Below are 23,791 nucleotides of genomic sequence, written 5' to 3'. Positions count from 1 at the left end.
CCAGCCTGTTCCCTTGCTAGCCTGGACTCCCCCAGACCTCCCAATGCCTACCCAGAAACATCAGCAAAGCCTTGATGTAATGAACTTTTATTATTTTTAATAGACATCTGGACTTAAATTTTGTCAGTTTGATTAGAAATCCATTAAAGGGAGGTCCATTAAATAGAGGTTTTAAGTGTGATCTTAACTGCATCTTAAATGAATACTTTCAACAAATTTCTGTAACAAGATTCTTCAGTTATTACCATTATATCCCAATTGTTTTATAGAAGTAAAACAATTATACATTATTTCTCTGATTTATTATCTGCAACCTACGCCCCATACCATTATCTCTGGATTGTGTATACAGGTAGTCCTCACTTAGTGACTGTTTGTTTAGCAACTGTCCAGAGTTATGATGCTGCTGAAAAAACCAACTAGCAACCTTTCCTCACACTTACAACCATCACAGTGTTCCCACAGTCACATGATCACGATTTGGGCGCTTGGCAACCATTGCACATTGACAATGGTTGCAGTGCCCTGCAGTCATGTAATTGCCATTTTCTACCTTCCCAGCTGGCTTCTGTTAAGGAAAATCAATAGGGGACTCTGTGATTCACTTAATGACCATGTGGTTTGCTTAACAGCCACTGCAAAAATGATCATAAAATCGGGTCCAGATTCACTTAACAACCACATTGCTTAGCAACCTAAATTCTGGTCCCAGTTGAGGTCATTAAGCAAGGACTAAGTAAAGGTAAAGGTTTCCCTTGACATCAAGTCCAGTGGTGTCCGACTCTAGGGGGCAGCGCTCATCTCCGTTTCAAAGCTGAAGAGCCAGCGTTTGTCCGTAGACACTTCCGTGGTCATGTGGCCAGCATGACTAAACGGAACGCTGTTACCTGCCCGCTGAAGCAGTACCAATTAATCTACTCACATTTGCATGTTTTCGAACTGCTAGGTTGGCAGGAACTGGGACTTGCAATGGGAGCTCACCCCGTCATGCGGATTCGAACTGCCGACCTTCCAATCGGCAAACTCAGCAGCTCAGCGGTTTAACCCACAGTGCCACCGTGTCAAAAAACAGTTTAAAAGTCCACACAGAAACCCCATTTCCTCCTGTCTAAGCTTTAAATGATATTCTTGTCCATGGTTGTTAAACTAGATCACAAATTTTTGAAACATGTTATGAAAAGCTTTTTATTATTCTGAACCACGTGTCCCATGAATCATATATTTATTCCCAGAAGCGGATAATATCTCTCAAGTCAACAGCTGCCATGTTAAGAAAATAGCTCAGAGGCCTGAACAATGGAGATTGGTTAATGATAAACAGTTAGGTGTCATGCGCTGCCTCCCTCTGAATAACATTCAGACACTGGTTTGCGAATCAGGCTCTGGTTTATTGCAGGGCAGGTACAGCGTTGGTAGAAAAAAGCTGAGAGTGACAGGAGCGCGCCGGTGCGGGGTTTAAATACCCCGCGCCGGTCAGCGCCCCCTCGCTCACGGTCACGTCACCCCCCTTTGTCCCATGCGTTGCCCTGCCGGTGGGTGAGGGTTTCCAGGATCGCCCATCATCAGGTTTCCATTCTTCTGCTGATTGCTTTCAGCTGGGCGATCCCCGTTGTATTGCCGCTGATGGCTTGGGTGGCTCCGTGATCCGTTTAGCTATTGTTTGTTAGCCGTTAGTCGTTGTGGGTTGATGGCTACTTAACTTGTGCCCCTTCACTTATTTCCTTGTCATTGTCATGTGTGCCATTGCGCTGATGACTTTAGCTCAACGGCACTCATGACATACTGCCCCCTTTTCGAATAGTGTTCTCCCCCGGTTTTCTGGGTTTTCCCCGTGGAGCTGTCAAAACGCCACATTTTTTTTTTTTTTTTTCAAAGTTCCCGCCGGAGTAGTTGTCGCCCCTCCCTTTGCTCCTCCCTCTGCCACGTGTCTTCCCAGGGTGTGTCCATGGTGCGCATGCTCGGGTCCTGACCTGGCGTGCGCATGCTCCAGCCACACCCTGTTTGTTTGGCTCAGTTCAGCGAGGCGAGAGGCGTGGCTGGTCGGGTGCTTCTCAGCTCCAGGTAGGGCCCTTCTTTTCTTATTTAGAGTGCGTCGCCTTTGTTGTGGCTCCTGGGCGTTGCCCCCAGGTTGCCCTGTTGACTTGCTTGCCACTCCCCCGCGGCCGGGGGGCGGGGGGAGGGTGCTGGCGATCGTTTGTCACCACCCCGTGGGCCCGGGGCGGGGGGAGTGAGTCCCGGGGGGGGGAAGGTCCACCCAAGTCGCGGGCTTGGGGGGGGCCCTTTCCCTTGGGGCACGGGAGGCGGGGGGGGCCTGCGGGGGGGGTTTGGTTTTGCTGACCTTGGTTGCGGTTTGTCGGGGTATGCCCGGTGAAATTCTCTGGTCAGGTCAGGCGCGTTAACGTTGTGCGCCGACACCCATTCCGGGTGGGGGAAGTGTTTCCACCTGACCAGGTAGTGTAGAGTTCCTCGTTGCTTGCGGGAGTCGAGAATGTCCCTTATCTCGAAGTGGTGTTGCCCGTCGATCATTAGCGGTGCGGGCTGTGGCGTGCTTGGGTGCCATCGGGAGGTGGTTGCCGGTTTTAGGAGGCTGGTGTGGAACACCGGGTGGAGTCTCCGGAGGTTGTGTGGCAGGTCCAGGCGTATTGCTACCGGGTTCACTATTTGCGTGACTCGGAACGGCCCGATGTACTTAGGCCCCAGTTTTTTCGAGGGTTGGGTTGACTTTAGGAACTTGGTGGATAGATAGGCCATATCCCCCGCCTGGAACGTCGGTTGTTGGCGCCGGTGCTTGTCGGCCTGCTCTTTGTAGGCAGCCTGTGCCTCCTTCAGCGCCGCCGTGATTACTGGCCATGCTTCTGCGATCTTCCGTCCCCAGTCGCTAGCGTCCACCTGGGGTTCCGGGGGTTGAGGTAGCTCCGGTATGGGGACGAAGTCGCGCCCCGAGACTACTTCGAACGGAGTTTTCCCCGTGCTCGTGTGGACGGCGTTGTTGTATGCGACTTCGGCGAACGGGAGCAGTTCAGCCCAGTCGTCTTGGTGGTAGTTGGTATAAGATCGTATAAATTGCTCTAAGGTGGCATTAAGAACCTCAGTGGCTCCGTCCGTCTGAGGGTGCCAAGCCGTAGATAGGGCCTGTTGGGTCCCCGTCAGCTTCAGGAAGGCCCGCCAGAATTTGGAGGTGAACAGTGTGCCCCTGTCGGTCACCACACGTGCGGGACATCCGTGTAGCCTGTACACGTGGATGAGGAAGAGTTTGGCTAGCTGTTGTGAGGATGGGACCGACGTGCAGGGGATGAAGTGGGCCTGCTTTGAGAAGTAGTCCTTCACCACCCAAATGGCCGTTTTCTTCTGGCTGGGTGGGAGGTCCACTATAAAATCCATAGAGATTTCCTCCCATGGGCGGGAGGGTTCTGCCACCCGTTGCAATAGCCCCGCGGGTTTGCCTGGTGCCCGTTTGGCCCTAGCGCACGTTGGGCAGGACGCCACGTAGGTTTTTACGTCTCGCCTGAGCGCGGGCCACCAGAATTGACGCCGTGTGAGGTGTAGGGTCTTGAGGAACCCAAAGTGTCCCGCTTGCTTGGCGTCGTGTGACCTATGCAAGATCGCCTGGCGTTGCGAGTCCGGGATGTAGATTCTGCCTTCCCCCCATGCCAGGTCTTGCGCCATTGTTACCTTGTTGGGGTTCGCCAGGAACCAGGGGTCGGTTTTGAGGGCGGCGGCGAGGTCCGTGCGCATTCCCCCTGGTAGTTGCGGTTGGCTTCTTTCCGTCGCCGGTTGTCCCGCCGTCGGCTGCGCCGTAGAGTCGAGCTGCCTCCGTGCGCCGCTTCGGGTGGTCACGGCCATCCCCAGTTGCGAGGCGGATAGGACCGTCCCAATGGTGTCTGGGGCGGGCTCTTCGTCTTGGGGCAGTCGGGAGAGGGCGTCGGCCAGGAAGTTCTTCTTGCCCGGCATGAACTTCAGCTGGAAATCAAAGCGGCTGAAGAATTGGGCCCATCGGACCTGTTTTGGGCTAAGGCGTCTAGGCGTTCGTAGGGCCTCGAGGTTCCGGTGGTCCGTCCAGACCTCGAATGGTTGGGTGGCTCCCTCGAGTAGGTGTCGCCAAGTCTCTAGTGCCGATTTCACCGCGAAGGCTTCTTTCTCCCAGACGTGCCATCGCCTCTCTGTCTCGGAGAACTTCCTTGACAGGTAGGCGCATGGTTTCAGGAGTCCCGTGGGGTCTTTCTGTAGCAGGATGGCTCCCAGGGAGAAGTCTGAGGCGTCGGCTTGGACCACGAACGGCCGTTCTGGGTCCGGGTGCGCGAGGATTGGCTCCGTAGTGAACAGCGCTTTCAGCTTGTCGAATGCGGTCTGGCACGCGGGAGTCCAATTCAGCACTGTGCCTGGGTTCTTGGCGCGTCGGGTGTCCCCCACCCCTTTGGTTTTGAGGAGGTCCGTTAAGGGGAGGGCTATCTCAGCGAACCCCCGGGCGAATGACCTGTAGAAATTCGCGAATCCCAGGAAGCTCTGTAGTTGCCGTCTGTTGCGGGGCCGCTCCCAGTTTAGCACCGCTTCGACTTTTGCGGGGTCCATTTCGATGCCGTCCCCGGAGATTCGATACCCCAGATAGTCTAGGCGCTCTTTGTGAAACTCGCACTTTGTAGGCTTTGCATAGAGCTGCGCCCTTCTGAGCTTGTCGAGGACTTGCCTGACTAGGGTTACATGTTCCTCGTGCGTTTTTGTGTAAATAAGGACGTCGTCGATGTAGACCAGGACCCCTTTAAACAGATGTTCATGCAGTACCTCATTGATGAGCTGCATGAACACCCCAGGGGCCCCCGCGAGTCCGAAGGGCAGTACCTTGTACTGGAAAGCGCCTAGGGGGCAGTTAAAGGCCGTCTTCCATTCGTCCCCCTCCCTGATTCGGATGCGATAGTACGCCTCGCGAAGGTCCAATTTGGAAAAGACTTTGCCCGTGGACAGGTGGGCGAGCATGTCCTTCACCAGGGGTAAGGGGTATTTGTTGGACAGGGAAGCCGCGTTTAGGCCCCGGTAGTCGGTGCAGAGCCGTAGGGTCCCGTCTTTCTTCTCCCGGAATAAGACGGGGGCTCCGACCGGTGAGCATGCTGGCTCTATGAATCCCCTGTCTAGGTTTTTATCGATGAACTCCCGGAGGGTTGCCATCTCCTTCGGGGTCATCGAATAGATTTTTGGTCGAGGTAAGGGGACGTCGGGCAGTAGGTCGATCCGGCAATCCGTCTTGCGGTGGGGGGGTAATTGGTCAGCCTCTGCCTCTCCGAAGACCTCGGAGAAGTCGGCGTATTGTTCTGGTAGGTCTGCTGTGGTAGCGGCGTTGTCTTGTGTGGTCGCCTCCGCTCGTCCTACCGTGGGGTTGCTTTTGCCGGCTGGAACTGGTGCTCGATACTCGCCGTCGCCGAATGTGAAGGTGCGGGTCGCCCAGTTGATCCGCGGGTTGTTTGTCGCGAGCCATGGCATCCCCAGGACTGCAATGAGCCGTCCGATGTGCGTGACTACGAACGATGTGCGCTCGGTGTGAGTGCCCATTTGCAGGGTGACCGGCTCGGTTTGTAGCGTGGCTGGTTTCCCTCCCGCTGTAGAGCCGTCCAGCTGGTGGAATGCCAGCGGCGTGGGGAGGGGGAAGCAGCGGAGGTCGAGTTTGGCGACTAGGTCGGGGTGGATGAGGTTTTTTGAGCACCCCGAGTCCACTAGTGCCGCGGCCGTGGTGGCTCCGTTGCCGGTAGAGAGTTGAATTGCTGCCCATATTACGGAGCTTTTGTCGTTTCGTTGAGGTGGTCCGCGTTGCTGTCCCACCGCCTGCCTCGCCACGCGTCTCAGAGCAGGCGGGGAGCATTTCCCGCCGGCTGGTCGGGGTCGGTATTGTCCTCTTCCCCCCCGTAAGCGTCCCAGCCCTCTTCCGGTGTCGCTGTGGCCACGGTCATTCGGCGGTGAGGCGGCGGCCCCGGGTTGGGTGGTTTGGGGCTAATTTTCGGGGTGGGCTTGGGCGCGCTGGTCGGCGGTCGGTTGGCGAAGCAATCCGCCGTCTTGTGCCCTAATTTGCCACACCTCCCGCAGGGCTCCCGGTTGAACTTCTTTTTTGGGTATATGGGGCCGGCCATCCCCCCGTGTGGTGCGGGTACCTTTTTCCCGGCATCGTTTGTGTCTTCCGTGGTTGTCATGAGGAAGGTGCGGTGCGCGTGTTCGGCTTTCCCCGCGAGGTGGATCCACCCGTGTAACGTTTCTGGGTCGTCGCGGTAGAGGGCCCATTGGAGAACGTCGCGGTTGAGCCCCCTTTTGAAGATTTCCAGCAGGGTGGTCTCGGACCAGTCGCTGACCTTCCCCGCGAGGGCTTTGAACTCCAGGGCGTAGTCAGGGACCGTGCGGGTGCCCTGTTTAAGTCTTTGGAGTGCGCTTTTCGCCCGTACTTTGGCTAGGGGGTCTTCGAAGTAGTTTTTCATCTCTTTGATGAAAGCAGGGAAGGTGGCGAGGGCGGGGGAGCTGGCCTCGTACAGTTGGACGTACCAGTCCGCCGCCCTGTCTTGGAGTTTGATCGCCACGGCGGCGATCTTGTCGGCCTCGGAGTCATAGGAGTGTCCGTGCCTCCCCATGAACTCCCTAGCGTTGGTCACAAAAAACGAGAGTTTTGTGGGGGTCCCATCGAAGAAGATGGGGAAGTCCTTTGGGGCCCGGGCGTTTTGTGCGGCCCCGCCTCTCGCTTCTCGGGGTGTGGTGTCGGCCGCCTGTGCCGTCTGCTGGCCCTCCGCTGGCCCGTGTGAGTTCGATGCTTCGCTCGGGGTGTGGGCTTGTGCGGGGACGTCGTTGGGTGGCGCGGGGGGCATAAGCGCCTGGAGCATGGTCCGGAGTTCCGTCAGCTGAGCCCGCATGGCCGCGAGTTCAGCTCGTGCCTCCTCGTCCACAGCCCGCGCCGCCGCTGGGGCCGGTTCCGTTGGCGCGTCCTCGGGGGTGGGTTGCCGGCGGGGTTCATCGTCCCTCTGCCGCGGGTCCGCTTCCTCCGCCGTCTGATGGGTGTCTCCGTCGTCCTCCTCCGTGTTGAGCGCCGTGGGGCTGTCGCTCCACGCCCATTGCTGGGGTGCGATGTGGGGCGCGGGGTCCTCCGCTGGTTTCGGAAGTCGTGCTGCTCCCTCCCGCGGTCGGGTTGCCTCCGTCGCCATCTCCCCTTGGGGTTGGAGCTGAGGCTCGGGTCGGGTGGGGTGGGCGTCCATGGCTCCGGGAGTCCGCGGTGCCTCTGGCCTTGGTCGGTCCTCCTCTGTCTCTTGCCGCGCGGCTCGCCCTCCTTGCCCGCGCCGTTCCGGCCTCATCTTGCTGGTCTTCTCGCCGTCTACTCCTCCCGCGGCTCGTTGTCGTCCGGTGGAGCTCGGCGAGGCTGAGTTTATGACTCTCAGCTTTATGTCATGCGCTGCCTCCCTCTGAATAACATTCAGACACTGGTTTGCGAATCAGGCTCTGGTTTATTGCAGGGCAGGTACAGCGTTGGTAGAAAAAAGCTGAGAGTGACAGGAGCGCGCCGGTGCGGGGTTTAAATACCCCGCGCCGGTCAGCGCCCCCTCGCTCACGGTCATGTCACCCCCCTTTGTCCCATGCGTTGCCCTGCCGGTGGGTGAGGGTTTCCAGGATCGCCCATCATCAGGTTTCCATTCTTCTGCTGATTGCTTTCAGCTGGGCGATCCCCGTTGTATTGCCGCTGATGGCTTGGGTGGCTCCGTGATCCGTTTAGCTATTGTTTGTTAGCCGTTAGTCGTTGTGGGTTGATGGCTACTTAACTTGTGCCCCTTCACTTATTTCCTTGTCATTGTCATGTGTGCCATTGCGCTGATGACTTTAGCTCAACGGCACTCATGACATTAGGAATCTGACATGGTCAGTAACTAACCTTTTTTTTTTTGGTAGTAATTTTATTAACAATTATAATTACAACAATAAAAACTAAAAAAAGAAGACTAAAAAGAAAGTGCAGAAAAGAAAGACAAAAGAGAAAAAAGAAAAAAGACTATAGTAAAGAAAAAAGAAATATATAGTGACTTCCCACCTTCATCACAAGTATAAATAATTTTAGTAACTTATCACTTCCTCTTAAAATACAACAAATCATCTCTTCCCATATCCCATCTCTTCACTTAATGACCATGTGGTTTGCTTAATGGCCACCACAAAAATGATCGTAAAACCAGGTCCAGATTCGTTTAACAACCACATCACTTAGCACCCTAAATTCTGGTCCCAATAAACAAATCCATAAAGCATCGTCATTTCAGTTCTGGTGTCAGCAAAAGTACATTAAGGATTTCTGGTTATAATAACATATCTATTTTAACCTTGATCAAATAAACCAACTTTATATTCCTTTCTTTTACTTCCAACAGTCTTAATCTTTAGTCCATTCAAATAATGTCGTAGAACTTGATTTCATTTTTTCTTCTCATGAGATTCTTCAAAATTTTAACAACTCTCTTTTATAAATCCAATATAGGAAAATTATCCAGGTTTATTATATATTTAAACTCTCTTGGTTTATTGTGTATATATCCCTTTTAATTATTAAAACATCCACCGGTTTCTTTTGTATGTCCTGTGTCTTTTTCCACGTCATTCTTGTAGCTTGTCATTTGTAAATCCACTCTCAACTTATTCTCGATCTTGTCAGGTAAAACTTGTTCTTCTTTCATAACATCTTTTAAACACATTCTCTCCATAGAAGCAGATGTCTCTGTTGACACTATGAATATTAATTTCTGAGTCCATTTTTCAAAAATATCCTTCAGTATGTCCAATGTTAGAATATTTTGCTGAATTCTGTAATTGTAGGTTGAGTTTATGTGCTCTTCTCCTTTAATTGTAATCTTTAGTTCTCTCTAGTGTCCAATTTTTAAAATCTTATTTTTTAAAAAAAAAAAATTCAAAACAAAAGCTTTTTGTCCCCCGATGGGAGGAGATGGGTGGGGACAAATTGGATGGATGGATGGATGGATGGATGGATGGATGGATGGATGGATGGATGGATAGATAGATAGATAGATAGATAGATAGATAAATATTCTCATGGGAAGGATTCTTTATAATTAATTCCAAAATCTTATTTCAAATTCATCTGGACCCTTAGTCCGTTTGTAACTTTCTAAAATCCAAGTTTTACTCACCTATTTGCTGTTTATTCCAAAATGTTTTTTTAAGTTCCTAAACTTGTAGTTAAAACTTTCTTTCACAAAGGATTGAAGGAAACTCACCCAGCGCTGTTGAACTTGTCGATCCAAGGATTTCTGATAGTTGAAAAGCAGTTAACAAGCAATTTCTGAAAGTGATTAGAAAAGGAAGTATGCAAACTTAAGTGTCCTTTCAAAGGCACCAACTGCAGTTTGAGCAAGATGGCTGTTCCCTCATCTCCCAGAGCTCTAAATCCACTGGAGACTGCTATTTTGCAGTTTCCTTGTGAGGAGCAGCTGTCTGGAGCACTTGTGGGTGATCTCAAATCCTTTCCTTGTCCAGAGAGGTTTTGAAGAATCAGTCTACTTGTTGGCTCTTCATTCTGCTGTGGTTTGTTGGCTCCACTTTTCATGGAGCTGTCTTCGGTCTACCATTTCTTCCTCTGAAAGTCTCGGCATGGTCAGTAACTAACCTAACAAGATGTGGTACATATGAGTGTCACTGTCACTGCAATGTGCAGTAATTCTATTTCAATGTTCTCCTTACCTCTCTTTTCCTCAATTTTTGATAGTTTGAGATGAAGGAAGGGAAAGCACTAAATTGGGAGATTTCTAGTTACTGACTTGGCCAATTTGGACACATTTTCAAAAAGGATCATCTAGTCCAACCCTCTGCAGTGTGCAGGAAAACCATTTAAATCACCAGTTCCTCTGGTGGGAGGAGATGGGCAGTGATAAATTTCATAAATAAAATAAATAAATCATCCATGTCTGTCTAGACTCTTCTTCTTTTTTTTAAATCAAACTTTATTAAATTTTCAAAGTATAGATAAAAACTAAAAAGCATGAAGCAAAAATTCTACAAAGAAGGAAGAAAAAACTAAAAAAGTGTGAAAATACAAGAGAAACTACGTAGAAGGTGACTTCCAACTTTCTGCAACAAAGATATACAGAAACCAATATCAATCTCTTGTTCCAAATTAAACCATAGTAAACATTATTTCTATAAATCATTTCAATTTATGATAAAACATTCCCGTCTTAAACAGTTTTTTTCTCCCGTTTAAAAAATCATACAAAACCCCCTTCCAACCCAGTTTTTCCCGAAAAAGAACAAATGGGTAAATAGTGTCCCTCTTCACTATAATTTTACTTCTTTCTGCCTACTATAACTAACAAAAAAATAACCTGTCTATATCTTAATCCTAATAGGTACAGTACATAAAAAAAATCTTCGTTGATATCACTTTACCAAACATAAGAATAATATCCAAAAAGTAGAAACACCCATCGAAACCCTTAAAAGGCTGTCCTGACAAACATATTTAACAATTATCCCACTTCAAAATAGACCAAAGCATTTGCATAGCTCAATGTTATACAGAGAGCTTTCCCCTTAAGAGTCTCCAATTTTTCTACAGCCCTCCTTAAAAAGTCCAGATTTTCTTCAAAAATCTTCCAGCATTCAAAACTCGATTCTTTCTCTTGATGTTCCACCAGCATAGTGTTTCCAAGCTCTCTTTTTAAATGCAAGTCTCTCTTACCTTAAAATTTCCACAATTCGATTTTCCCCATTCTCTTTTTAGTTCTAAGTCCCAAATCCCCATCTTCTTCCTTGAAGAGGCATCTTTGTAATTGAGGTATTTCTTAACTTCATCAGTTTTTTTCACTTGTTGGCACAGTTTATTGTTCACAAATTCTGAGAAATGATCAAAAACTTGAGTATCTTCAAGGTAAAAGCCATTGAAAATCTGTTTGAGTTCCTCCATGTCTCACCGCTGTAGATTATGGCGCCCTCTAGTAACTTAAACAAGTAAAGTCCATTGTGTTGAAAGAATCCTCCAACTCATTGTTTACAGGTATATCTAATCAGTATAGTGAAAAGTGAAAACAAAGACAGTTTCCCATAGGAAAGTAGAAACAGAAAGATCGAGATTCAACTCCAAAGATTCATCAAGTAAGGGAAATCTTCTATAATCGTCAAAACTTAATTTATTAAAAAGGGCAATAGAAAAACAGATATTTTAACTCTCAGCGTTACACTTTATATATAACTCCCCCCAAATTTCCAAATTAAAATTTAAAAATCCCAAAAATAATGGAAATCACCAAGCGACTCAGCATCTCTTTGCTGTAAAAAGCCTCTCTTAAGTTACACTTAAATGGAAAAAAAATATGGTACTTTAGAAATGGGGTGGTTGGTTTTAGAGTCCGTTTTCAGCTTCAGTGTGGTTTGGGAAAAGATGACAGCCCTGCCTCCCAGCTGATCACTCACTGATCAAACGCGAAACTCTATTTTGCGATCTTCTGGCTATGACCAGCCATCTGGACAACATAGGGGTTGATTCCTGGGGTTCTCCTTGATCCGAAGAACGCTTCTGAGCTCCAAGGAAACCTGCCTGAGCCCGAAAAAATTGCTGCGTTGTCAGGTCAGTCTGTGGAACTTGCGGAAAAAACTGTTCAAACCACCATTATTCCCGCCAGGAGTCTGGCTATCTAGCCTTTTCTTAAAACCTCCAGAAATGGAGAACCCAAAACCTCTATATGGAGGCTATTCCACTGCTGTGCAGATCTTACCATTAGGAAGATTTTCCTTATATTTAAAATCTGAATGATGGTAAATGATTGGCACTTAGAAATGTCATTGTATTCAATAAGAAGAAGGCAAATTTTAATTAACACTTTTGATTCTGTTTAATAGGATATGTTTAAATGCCTGAAAACTTTGTGCTGCTCTGTGACTGTAATAAATCATTCATTCTCTCTCTCTCTCTCTCTCTCTGTCTGTCTGTCTGAAAACTGCCCAGAATGCTCCCAAATTTGGCATGGAAGAGTGCTCAGTGCTCCTATTTTGGATTGCAAGGCTAATTGTTGGCACTTTCACTAAGCTTATAAGGCATACATAATGTTTTGGTGACAGGAGCACTTTATTCTCAATTTGGGCTGGAAAACCATCAATCAGTGGATGACCAGTAACTAGGAAAGCAAAAATCTATGCGTTTGGTGTTTCCAAAGAATTTCCCTTGAATTGCTCTTTGTCTTTCTATACGTAAAAAACAGTATCTTTCAGCTGCTTTTATTCATTTAATTTACCTCAAAACTCAAATCTTTTTGTGCTCTTCTTTTAGAAGAATAAAATGTGCTCTATTTCTTTTTTAGTATTTTCTTTTTTCCCTTTGCTTCTGATCCTAATGAAAATATTTTTCTGGACTTTTTTGGGTTTTCAGAAACAAGATAAGGAAGTGCTCTAGCTACTAAAAAAAACCACCTGCTTTTAAGTCTCCTCAATATACTTAGTGATCTAGGGTAAAACCAAGCTCCTGTATGTGCAAGCTCCTGTTGCCACAAGGGCTTTCCATGCCTACTGCATCAGTAGAAGCAGAGTCAAAATCCAAAAAGTCACATAACAGACAAGTTTCTACAGCAAAATAAGGTTAGTCATTGTTGTAAATTGAGCAACCACAAATTTTAGATGAGAGATGTTCAACATAGTCAGAGGATCTTCTCTCTTCTTTATGAAGGCTTGTATACCTGTCAACATAGTCTTGCAATGAAGGAGGTATATAAGGTCAGGCCCACAACTAGGGTCTGTGTCACCTGGGGCAAACATGGATTCCGCACCCATTTTGGCACCCCCCTGCACTCATTTTGGCACCCCCCCAGCACAGCGCCTGGGGCACATGCCCCGCTTGCCCCCCCCAGTTGTGGCCCTGTATAAGGCTTACTTAGCAAGATAATTACTAACCTTCATTTTGCCTTACATTTGTTCTTGGATCATCTCAGAAGTGATTTCTGAAGTGGTTTATTGTACTTTGAAGCAAGTCATACTTGTCCATAGCTAGATGACCCACCACTTCAAGTTCCCCTCACTTTCAGGTCCTCTAAAACCTGAAGAATAATATAATTTGTCTTCAGAGATGCAACTTCCTCATAGATAGCCATCCCCTTCCCCCGAGATGTCAGGCACCCAAAAGCCTTTGGATTGGCAGATGTGTAGCTTTTTTTTTCCAAAACAGTTCTTATTTTACTTCTTAAAGATGTTTGTAGGGCACGTTTATTTTCTTGCATTCTCTAGTGGCTTCTTCTGTCTCACCAACATAGAACATCCACAGGTGACACTGAGAAGTGGTACTCATAAACCATCCTTCCATCAACGATGGAATTCTCACTTTGTGTTTCCAGATTCCTTAGGTCTAAGTCCATCTGACTAAAGGTACATAATTCATGGAACCAGTTTAGAAATCAGCCAGATTTGCTGGCTAATGCTCTGGAAAACAAGCATTTGTTAGCCTCTTAATTTAACTCCTACTTCTGAAATTCTTTGTGCCTCTTGTGAATAACAGACTTTTTTTCCTGCAGAGTTCTGACATAGAGCAGAAATGTCAGGGAGAAATCTTTCTCTTTGTTTAATTTAATCGTACCTCAGATTGTACTCAGTTCCAGGCACGGTCATGAATGGAACTGGGATGGTCTGTTAGCACCAATGGAGGTTGTATAACCCCCACCTTCAGTCAATAGAAGTCAAGCTATTGCTGGAAGTTTCTGTCACAGCACTCTAGAAGGAATTTTCATGGTAAATATTTGATGTGGGGTCCTTCCTTGTCCCAAGTTGGGGATACTGATGGTTCATCCTTTCTGAATTAACACAAACATTGCAACAATAACTTCTGTATGCATGGCTTTTAATGCTGTTGATTAGCTGTTGTGCAATTATCTAGTTTTCCTCTTTAACAAAAAGGTGGAAAAAAACTCAGAAAAGTTTTAGATGATAGATGACATCAGCATGTAGCCCCCACCTAAATTTTGAGGAATATGATATGCTGATGGGACTATAAAAACTATCTCTGTCATTTATTAGAATTAGTGGGTTTTTCCTTGAGAAAACCAAGAGCAGTGAAGTTGCAAGCTAACTGGGGATATTTTAGCTTTAACTGTTTTAATTGTATTTTAATGGTTTTGTTTTTTAATTGTTTTGATAGTTTGGTTTTTGTTATTTTAACTGCATGTGCCACCCAGAGTCACATATGTGGTATGGGTGGCTATATAAATTTAATAAATAAATAAAATTGCAGCAAAATGAAGATAACCTTTTGGCAATTTTTATGGAAAACATAAAACACTAAATTTTCTGTAAAGTTTAGTTTAGATGTCTGCGTAGTTTAGAAATGGTATTATCACAATTCCAAAACTTTACATATTTGAAATATTAAATAGTATATATTCTGAGATGATAGCAAACCAACTGTTAGCTGTTTGATATGCAAACAGGTCGATCAGTGGCTTAAGTTCTGTCCAGGAAAGGCAGGGAGCACATGATTTGTAATACTGCTCTGTGACCCCCACCCCAACCACTGTGTTGTTCATGCCTTTGCATGAAACAAAATTTTAGAAAGGAAGAAAACCTCAACTATTTTTCTCTATGAAAAATAGTTCATACCCCACATTCTTTCATCAAAATGAGCTTTGTTTATACAACAATATGACACTTAAGAACATTGGATAATGGCTTTCAGGAGCAGTCTGACATGGCACATAAATGTATGCTTTTGAGTGTGAGAGCCAGTTTGGTGTAGTGGTTAAGGCACCACACTAGTCCTGCCTTAGGCACAAAACCAGCTGGGTGACCTTGGCCAGTCTCTTAGCCCCAGGAAGCAGGCAGGGGCAAACCACTTCTGAAAAACCTTGTGAAGAAAACTGCAGGGACTTGTCCAGGCAGTCTCCGACAATCAGACACGATTGAATGGATAGAAGAAAATGCTTTTGAGTAACTACCTCAGGTTTGTGTGCTGAGCCCTAAACTCAAAAGTGGGCAGGGTCTTTTTTTACTGCCACATTATTCCCCATTATTAATATTCTGTGTATTTGTTATTCCCACTTTGTTGGGAAAATATAGTCCTGAGATAATTTCTTATAAACTTTCCTCAATAACTTGTTTCCAATTAATTAATTTTTAAAATACAGTCCTAGTAAATGGGCTTTGAATACTCTAAATCTTACATTTTCTACCAGTTGCTTTTGATAATGTTTTCATCATCCTAGTCATACATTTCTTAAAAATACTATTAAGAGTATTGATATTAAATATCTTACGCAGGACTTCGAGTTTCCATCAACAGTTAACTGTGGTCTGTGAACAGAGCTAATAGTAGAGAATACTGCCCAAGAAAATGGGGTGTCTGCTTAATGGATTCTAAAATTACTCAGTCTTGGAGGCATGAAAAGGGCTGAGCATTAGGCGGGCAGGAAGAGGAAAGGTTGATTCATGGGGGGTGGGAGGAGAGAGGTAAAGAATGCACGTAGCAGTTATGAAAAGGCAGGAAACTGCTCCACTACTTAATTTCAACAGCAAATGAGGAAGAGCTCTGAAAACACTCTTAGGCATTCGGGAACTGCTGAGCCTTAATCTTATTCTGTGCAGTGATATCTTAACAGCTTTCTGTGTCTCTGGCTTGGCATTTGTATATAAGCAATGCCTGACGAGCACTCTGAATGATGATCATCTTCAAAACAGTATTTGTTAAAGTGATGGTGGGGCTTTTTTTTGTTTGTTTGTTTATAAGAGTAAGCTGAAGAAAGTTCCACACTGCAGAGACAACGCTGCTCAGCCACTTCTGGTTAAAACCAAGCATGTAAAGAAGAGCGACAGTGAGGATTCTTGTGACAGTTCAGAACATGAAAAGCTAGCCTCAAAGCCCAGGCGTGGTGAGTTATTCAAAGAAGCTGACTTCTTAATTTAGATGAAGGTCTAGAACGGTGTTTATAGAAAGCAGGAGGTTAGACAAAAGGTAAAGTACTTAGTGATCTTGAGATGGCTTGCAAAAGTAAGCTGCATCAGTATATGTTAACTGTCTTTCTGGCAGCACATGTTCCCCTGTACACATATAATCCAGATTCTACAAAAACCTGGATAAAAAGAATGGAAAGCTGGCAGCACATCTGTTGCTAAATAAACAAGGCTGCATTTAGGTGGTTTTTCTAGTGTGACTGAAGGGTATCCTTAGCACTCTCCTCTTCTGCTTGCTCAGAGGAAGGATCAAAGAGTATTCTTGGTAGCCTGCAGGTGACAGTAGAGAGCAGCAAGCCAGCCATTTTCTTGGTCCTGCCTACTTCAGAAACCAACTCTACAACAGCTTTCAGCTAAATTTTATCCTTGATCCATTTCTCTTGATATTTTTTTCTTTCTATGGAACATTCATGTTTTCTAATGCCCAGAAAGGTGCTTAGTTTTCTTGGAGGCATAAGGAAAGTCTCCAACTCTGTGGACTGCCATTCTTAGGCTTGGCCCTTCAAGCAGCAGCCTCACCAGGAGGCACAACCACTGAACTTGAGCTGAATTTCTGGATAATTTTGTTTCAGCATCTGTTCTGAAATCTGTGTGGTGTAGTACACAGTACTTAAAAAATCAAATATTCCAGATTTTTTTTTCATTTTCTGAAATAATGTATTGAGATATATATGATAAACAGGAATAATTTTATCAGTATATCCCTGCATGGCATGGGACCAGGCTACCTGAGGGACTGTCTCATCTCCATAACATCGACCTGCCCCACCCGGTCAGGCAGAGAGGGCATGCTACAGACCCCATCAACAAAGGAATTTCATCTAGCGGGGTCCAGGAGGTGGGCCTTCTCTGCAGTGGCACCCACCCTTTGGAATATCCTGTCCCTGAAGTTGAGATGGGTTTCCTCGCTCTCAGCCTTCCAGAAGAATTTGAAGACCTGGTTCTCTCGCCTTGCTTGGGATGGGGAGGGTAACAGCTCTACCTGGGGGTGGTTGGCGCCATAGCACCCCTATTGATTGGGATTCCATCTCCCCTTGGATGTAATATTTATTATCTTATTTATGTTTTTAAAACTGTGACTGAGGCTTAGATGTTTTTATTATCTTTTTTACTGTAAACCGCCCAGAGTCACCTATTGGGGGAGGGGCGGTAATATAAATCTAATAAATAAATAAATAAATATTTTTTCCTATTTTTCTATATAGTTCTAATTGTTATTATAAATAAGACATTCATGAGTGTGTATAATACACATACATGTACACATACATATAGAATGTAACAATTGTCAGGCTAATCCCAATTTTTTTTTTTCCAGAGAAAATGTTACTGTGCTTAGGAACATTCAAAAGTTGTGCATCAAATGAGTAAGAAAGTGTTTAGAAGAAAATAGCAACCAATTTGAACATTTAATGTAATTTATATAATGTATATAAATGTACTGTCTATGGGGCCTGACCTTTAGTATATCCAACATATGTGTGTGTGTGTATGTCTCATTTATCTTTATCTTTATATCCTGCCTTTATATTGTCTCGTGGCAGGAACGTACTGTGCTGTGCCACCCCCTTTAGCCATAGAATCAAGGAAAGGCAAAGCACAACACCTCATTATGAAGACCTCTAAGAAGAAGAGGGAGGATAGTAAGAAAAAAGAGCAAGTGTCCACAAAGAGACCATCAAGTATGTTTCATAAATGACTTCTATATAAAGCTGACTAATGTGCATATTTAAAGGGATCCTCACAAGGCATTCCTTCAGATATATTTTCCTTATAAAACTCTTTGATTTTTTGGCAAGGAGTTAAACTTTATGTATGGGAGATAAATGTAGTGCCTCTGGTAGATGCATTAATGAAGAAAACTTTCCTTTATTTATAGAAGGAATTTCGAATATGGAAAGGATACAATATTGCCCATCAGACAGCATGAGACATCTGATTCCTGCTGTAGATGTGGGGAAGAGGAAGAAAGGCTTTTTTAGGCTAAGGAAAATTATTATCTGACAATACCTGACTGGCCCAGTTTGGAATGCGTGCATATATTCCAAACATGGCATTTGTTACCCTTTGCAGGGTATTATGGGGATGTTAGTAAGGCAAAGAAATATTATGGTTAACAGAAGTCTGAGCAAGGCTCTTTGTTATTAAGCTGGCTGATTTTGGCAGTTTCACGCAGCATCTCAGAAAACATTGTAGTGCAATTGGAACAGTCAGGCTGCCTCAAACCAGGTCCCCCAAAGTAGTCGCTAATGATCAGTCAGGAATTTTGTGATTTCCAAATAATGGCTGCAGGCTATTAATCGTGTTCAGACTGGCTAAATACACAAAGTCTCTCAGGTATAATACTGTTTGCTTTTGGATTAGCAGGTGGTCAGAACAGTGCCTTTGTGGTGTGAAAATCCTGGGCTTATACTGCTTTACTATAAATGTGTCCCTGGGTTCCTCTTTTTTGTGCATCTGGATTTCTCCCAAGTTGTATTTGCTACAACTGACAATATGATATTTTTGTCAAAGCTTGGTAGGATATTAAAGGCAATGAATACAACAAGCTTTTATACTTAACACACTTCTGAAAATAAAAATCTACCCCTTATTATTTTTTTTACTTCATTATACATCCTGCAGCCCTCAGCCACTAGGAAAAAAATATTTAAAAATTCACCTGCAATAACATTCTCTACTTTTGTTTAATGTGTGAACTGAGCTACCATGGTTTATTCAACCAATAATAGTCAAAATAGGCTTAACACACTTTGTAACTCCATTCTTGTTTTTCTGTCATCTCATCCAAGAAAGACAAATTCTCATAGGATCATCATCATCCTAGCTGGATAATGCTTGTATGGTTTAATTAATATATATTTTGATATATTTATCAAATTTTCACATCTGGATTGGTATAAAAGCTACTTTGCTCATAAAAAGCTACTTTGCATTAACAGCGCATAGTCTCTAAATATTATAGTGAACTTAGAAAGCATAAACAGTGTATCTAGTTCTTATGCAGTTCTTATGCAGTCTTAATTCTTATGCAGTCTATAAAAACTATTCACAATTTATATCTGCTGAAGACAACTATAGTTTTAGGCTGCATTGCTACCTGTATATGTTGTTACATGATCCCAACTTGAGGGCATATTTAAGAACTCTTATTAGCTTGGAATTGTCACAGGGAATATAATGAAACCTTTATATTTTTTTTCTCTAGCTGAAGGGTCTGTGATTAAAAAAACATTTGCCCCCAAATCTCTTCCTATTTCTATCCAAAAAGGAGATACTTCTTCAGAGAGTGATTCAGGTGAGTGCCCTGCCATGTAATGTGTGATCTCTCTATTAGGAGGTTGTATACTGTTGATAGTTAATAAGCAGCAAATTACAAAATGCTGTCAGTACTATATAATCTTACAACATCTCTGAGTTGAGTTGAATATGCCAGTATAAATGAAACGTATGTGTGTTTTATTTAGATTCTAGCTCTGAAGAAGATAAGAAAGTTTTGGTCAAACCCTCTGCCAAAGTCATTTCAGTAAATGGTGCTGCTAAATCAGCTCCATCGAAGAACATGACCAGCTCCTCTGATAGCTCAGGTACTGTAAATAACATGGTAAACCAGTCGCTTTCCATTTTAATATCTTGTATTCTTTGTCTGAAGAGCAAGACGTATGTTCAGTCTTCAGTTACTTACTGTCAGAAACATAACACAAAAAAAATCTATCATTAATATTTCTTTTACACTGCATGTTTAGACTATCAAAATTTAAATTAAAATGTACCATAAATAAGCAATAAAGGATGTTGCATTGTTAAAATAAGCTACTTAAATGCTCTCCACCATTTCTCTACTATCCTGATGCCAAAAAAGCAAAAACTTGCTTTCCTTCTGAAAGGTAGAAAGGAAGGAATTGGCTTTTTAGGTCAGAGCAACCTCAGGATTTCTTTGGGCTTTCATGTCAGAAATTTTTAGGGACTAATCAAGATGCTTATATTCCTGTGATCACCCTCTCTCTCCCACCTTAAAAAAAAGTATCAGGTACTATGCTTGATTTTCTCAGGGTTCAAAATACTGAGATTGTACTTTTTACAGTATTAGTTTCTTGTTCTGAATGTGCACTTTCCTCCATAGCATAAATCTGAACTTTAAAATTAGTGTGGACAAGATGCAGTGCTACGAAATTAGTTTGTCCCTTACTATTTTTTCTTCCTAGATTCTGACAGCTCTGACAGTATTCCTGAGAAGTCTGCAGTTAGGACAGGCATAAAGAAAGTGGAAAAACTTCCTGGAGTGCTGGCAAAGAAAGCAGAAAGTAGCTTTGAAGTTAAGAAAGTTCCTAAAAAAAAAAATGGCACAAAGGATGTCAAAACAACACCCAAACCCAGTGTCCCTATCCCTAAACCAAAGAGTTCTGAGTCAAGCAGCTCAAGCAGTGAAGAAGAACAAAATCAAGCAGCCCAGAAATCAGCTAGCAAATTGTCAGTGGGCAGCAATGTGATCATTAGCAAGCAAGTGCCAGCTAATAGGGGGACCTCTTCTGACAGTTCCAGTGATGAACAGTTGAAAATATCTGAAAAAAGAGAGAGAAAGAGAGTACAAAATAGCTGCAGAACAGAGAAAAAAGCCCTAAAAACCTCATCCAACTTTGTGGGCAAAACATCCGCATCAAAGAATCGAATATCTGAAATGCTAAATACTGCAAAGAGTGGCAGTTCTGATGAAGAGGCTACAAAGGGAGGTTAGTAATTTTTCATGACAGAAGCATTAAACAGAATGGAGCTAGTTTGGAAATAACACTAAACCAAATACATGTAGATAAAGGAGAAAATACAAATCAGGAATGGGCTGAACATATCCTGATTACTTTGTTCATCTGCAAGGCGATCTTTGGATTATTTTATAAACTGTTGTTAATACAAACCATAACCTAATATGATATGTGAACATTAGCCCTGTCTGTCAAGGAAGACTTTTTTAGTGGTTTACAGCATGCCACAACATCATTTTAACTGTAGCTTAATCATGCTTCGGTTTAGACAGCATCAAGTGATAAACCACACTGGATTATTTTTGCTTAGCATGTTGTATGAACCTAGACATTGGGTGAATCAATTCCTGCTGATTACAGATATTTTGAATAGCCATGTTATACACTGAATTTATATCACCAATGAAACAACAAACACTCCCTTTCCTGCCCCATTCAAGCTGTGTATTGATTAGATTGCTACTTACTTAGAATGAAATGATTGTGTGAAAGCTTAATATTCCTGTGAAATGTAATAGGTTTATCCAAAAATAAGCGGAAAAGGAAATATGATCAAGAGTTGGAGACACCAGACATCAAGAAGATGAAACCCAGAAGTCCTCATACCTTCCCAAAAACAAAGCAGGTAAGGAATGAGAAAAAAGATCTTACGACTTTCCTATATAAACTGCAACACCTGAATTTGAATTACGTTTCACAAGGTTTTTTGAAAGTAGGTGAGATAACTGGTCAAGGGTGACCTTATGTCTCTGGTTCTGATGTTGTCAGCCCTCCCAGGTAAACCCGACAGGAAACACAACCACATGAGCTACTTCCAGTTTCTTTTTAGGCTCCATTAGCAGAAGCTTGCAAGTCTGAAAGTACAAATCTCCTGCCATCCCTTTTTACTGCCTGCCAAGTTAGGGCAGATCCTTTCTATGTTTTTTTCTCTGTCCATTACTTAGTTGTGGGCTCCTCCCCCTTTTATCTGATCATTCCCTAGGCAGCATCTCTTACCCCCATCTTCCAAGGGCATTCTCATATTCCATTACAGATATTTGGGGACTCTAGAAGCAACTTCTGGACTAGAGAAACTCCGAAGTTGGTATTTTGAAGGATGTGGCCAGAAATCAGATATACTGTATCTTAGGCAGGTAAATACAAAGTATCCTTTTTCTTTCTACAGCAATCCAGTCCTTTTCGCAGAATAAGAACAGAGGAAGTAGAAGTAGATGTGCGAGTAGCAAACAATTCCTTTGATGCCAAGGTAGGATGGGCATTCTTCATATAGTAATCTCTCCAGAATTGAATTGATAAACTGCCTGGACAACCTGTAACAAAATTGCAGCATTGCCCTATTGATTGATTGATTGATTGACTGCTCTGGGCAGCTTACAAATGCAAAGCAATAAAAACCATTTATGCTTAATGTTTTGTGGTTAATGATCACCAATTGTCTCATCTTTCCCAGAAAGGAGCTGCAGGTGACTGGGGTGAAAAAGCAAATAATGTTCTGAAATTTACAAAAGGCAAATCCTTCCGACATGAGAAGACAAAGAAGAAAAGGGGAAGTTATTGTGGTGGCACTATCTCTACACAGATAAACTCCATCAAATTTGAAAGTGACTAAATTTCAACTATATTGGGAAGAGGATCCCAAGTAAAAGATGAAATGTCATGGACATTTCTACAACATGTTATCTTAATTTCTTACATTTTTAACTTAGGAGGGTCGTTGCCAGTTTTCTATGTGATAAATCTTACCAATGTGACTCTTAATGGTGGTGTAGGATTGAGTCCTCTGGATTTCTCAGAAGTTTTTGACTTTGCATCATTTTATGTTGGCACACCTGATAACGTGTGATAAATAAACATACCTTTCTAATTCTTACTCTTCCTCTCATGCCTCATATATATGGCAGGGATCAGATGTCACCTGCTGTCTGATGACCCATGTTGTGTCCTTTCTTGTATTTGAAATTTCTCCTATAAATAAAACAAACTGTTCTTCATTAAGGCATGTCCTTTCTAAACCCAAGTACATTTCCTTAAGCATGGCTCTTGCCACTGAGAATCACTGCCTATCCCAAATTCATTGTGGTTACAAAGATGAATAGAGCTGTAGTTGTCTTTTCATTCTTTCTGTTGATCTATCTCTAGGATAGTCTAATAATGAAATGGCTATCAAATATAATGCTTTTTTTGTTTGTTTCTTTAAATTGGTAACCAACAGAACTTTGATAATTTTCACTAGATTCAGTTGCCTGCTCTGCTTCTGGAATATGTAGTTGCTTTATTTCCCAGATGTAGCAATGCCTTTCAAGACTTGTGACAAGATTGCATTTCCACTGTGTTAATACACATTGTTCTGGTTGTATTTGAATCAGGGAAAGGGAGTTGTTCCTCAAGATTTCTTTTGGCAAATAGGGCTTGTCAGAAATCAGAGCTGTGCAAGAAGTACATTTGAAAATTGAAGTTTGAAAGAAATGGAGATACAGCTGTAGAATTTGTGCAGTTCTCGTATCTGAAGTGGTATGTGCAAGGAACAGTTCTACTATGTTAAAACTGTTGAGATCCTTTTAGGTGTTTCCCACTGTCATTCAGAATCCCTCAATAACAGAAAATGTCAGCAGTTTGTGCAGATTTAAAAAGAAGCATTATAATATGTCTTACTGCACAGAAAGACTGTTCTCTTCTAGAACCTTAGTTTTTGCCTGTTGTGTTAAATCTCCATGAAAAATTTCATAGAACTGTCAAGATTTGATTTCTACATTATGTTTGGAAGGTCAGAGATTTTATTTAAACATATACCTGTACTAGATTTTGGTTAGATTTATAAATGATTCAGGTCAGTTCGGCATAACATACCCAGCACGTATATTTACAAAGTTAATTGTAAATATACAATTAGGCCTTGATTACATGTAGAACGCAGTGAGCAGCCCTTTCATTAAGTTAGTACTATTCATCTACAAATGGATGTGTAATCATGCATATACATGTATATATGCATAAGCATACATAGATGTATAATATGTGTTCACACTTTCTCATCAGTACAGATCAGCTTCCTCTACTGATCCCATGAAAGTGATGATACCTAACAAGAAGGAGAT

At 43.6% G+C, this 23,791-nt stretch overlaps 1 protein-coding gene across 4 annotated transcripts in view; it reads left to right on the top strand.

Annotated features, from left to right (window-relative positions):
• NOLC1 (nucleolar and coiled-body phosphoprotein 1) overlaps positions 1–22,687 on the top strand; it is a 36,007-nt gene extending 13,320 nt beyond the window's left edge. Inside the window, exons 7-14 of one of the 4 annotated variants that reach the window (XM_063307613.1) lie at positions 15,713–15,854; positions 17,481–17,618; positions 19,145–19,234; positions 19,404–19,523; positions 20,142–20,666; positions 21,215–21,321; positions 21,862–21,942; positions 22,147–22,687. In XM_063307613.1, coding sequence (XP_063163683.1) covers positions 15,713–15,854; positions 17,481–17,618; positions 19,145–19,234; positions 19,404–19,523; positions 20,142–20,666; positions 21,215–21,321; positions 21,862–21,942; positions 22,147–22,305 — 1,362 coding nt within the window. In that variant the 3' untranslated portion in view covers positions 22,306–22,687. The remainder of the gene's footprint in view (positions 1–15,712; positions 15,855–17,480; positions 17,619–19,144; positions 19,235–19,403; positions 19,524–20,141; positions 20,667–21,214; positions 21,322–21,861; positions 21,943–22,146) is intronic. The other 3 variants (XM_063307615.1, XM_063307617.1, XM_063307616.1) reach the window with 3 other exon arrangements.
• The last annotated feature ends 1,104 nt before the right edge of the window (positions 22,688–23,791 follow it).

This window comes from Candoia aspera, chromosome 6 (assembly GCF_035149785.1).
Source record: "Candoia aspera isolate rCanAsp1 chromosome 6, rCanAsp1.hap2, whole genome shotgun sequence".
NCBI classification, from domain to species: domain Eukaryota; kingdom Metazoa; phylum Chordata; class Lepidosauria; order Squamata; family Boidae; genus Candoia; species Candoia aspera.
This window is presented reverse-complemented; position numbering and strand designations above follow the sequence as displayed.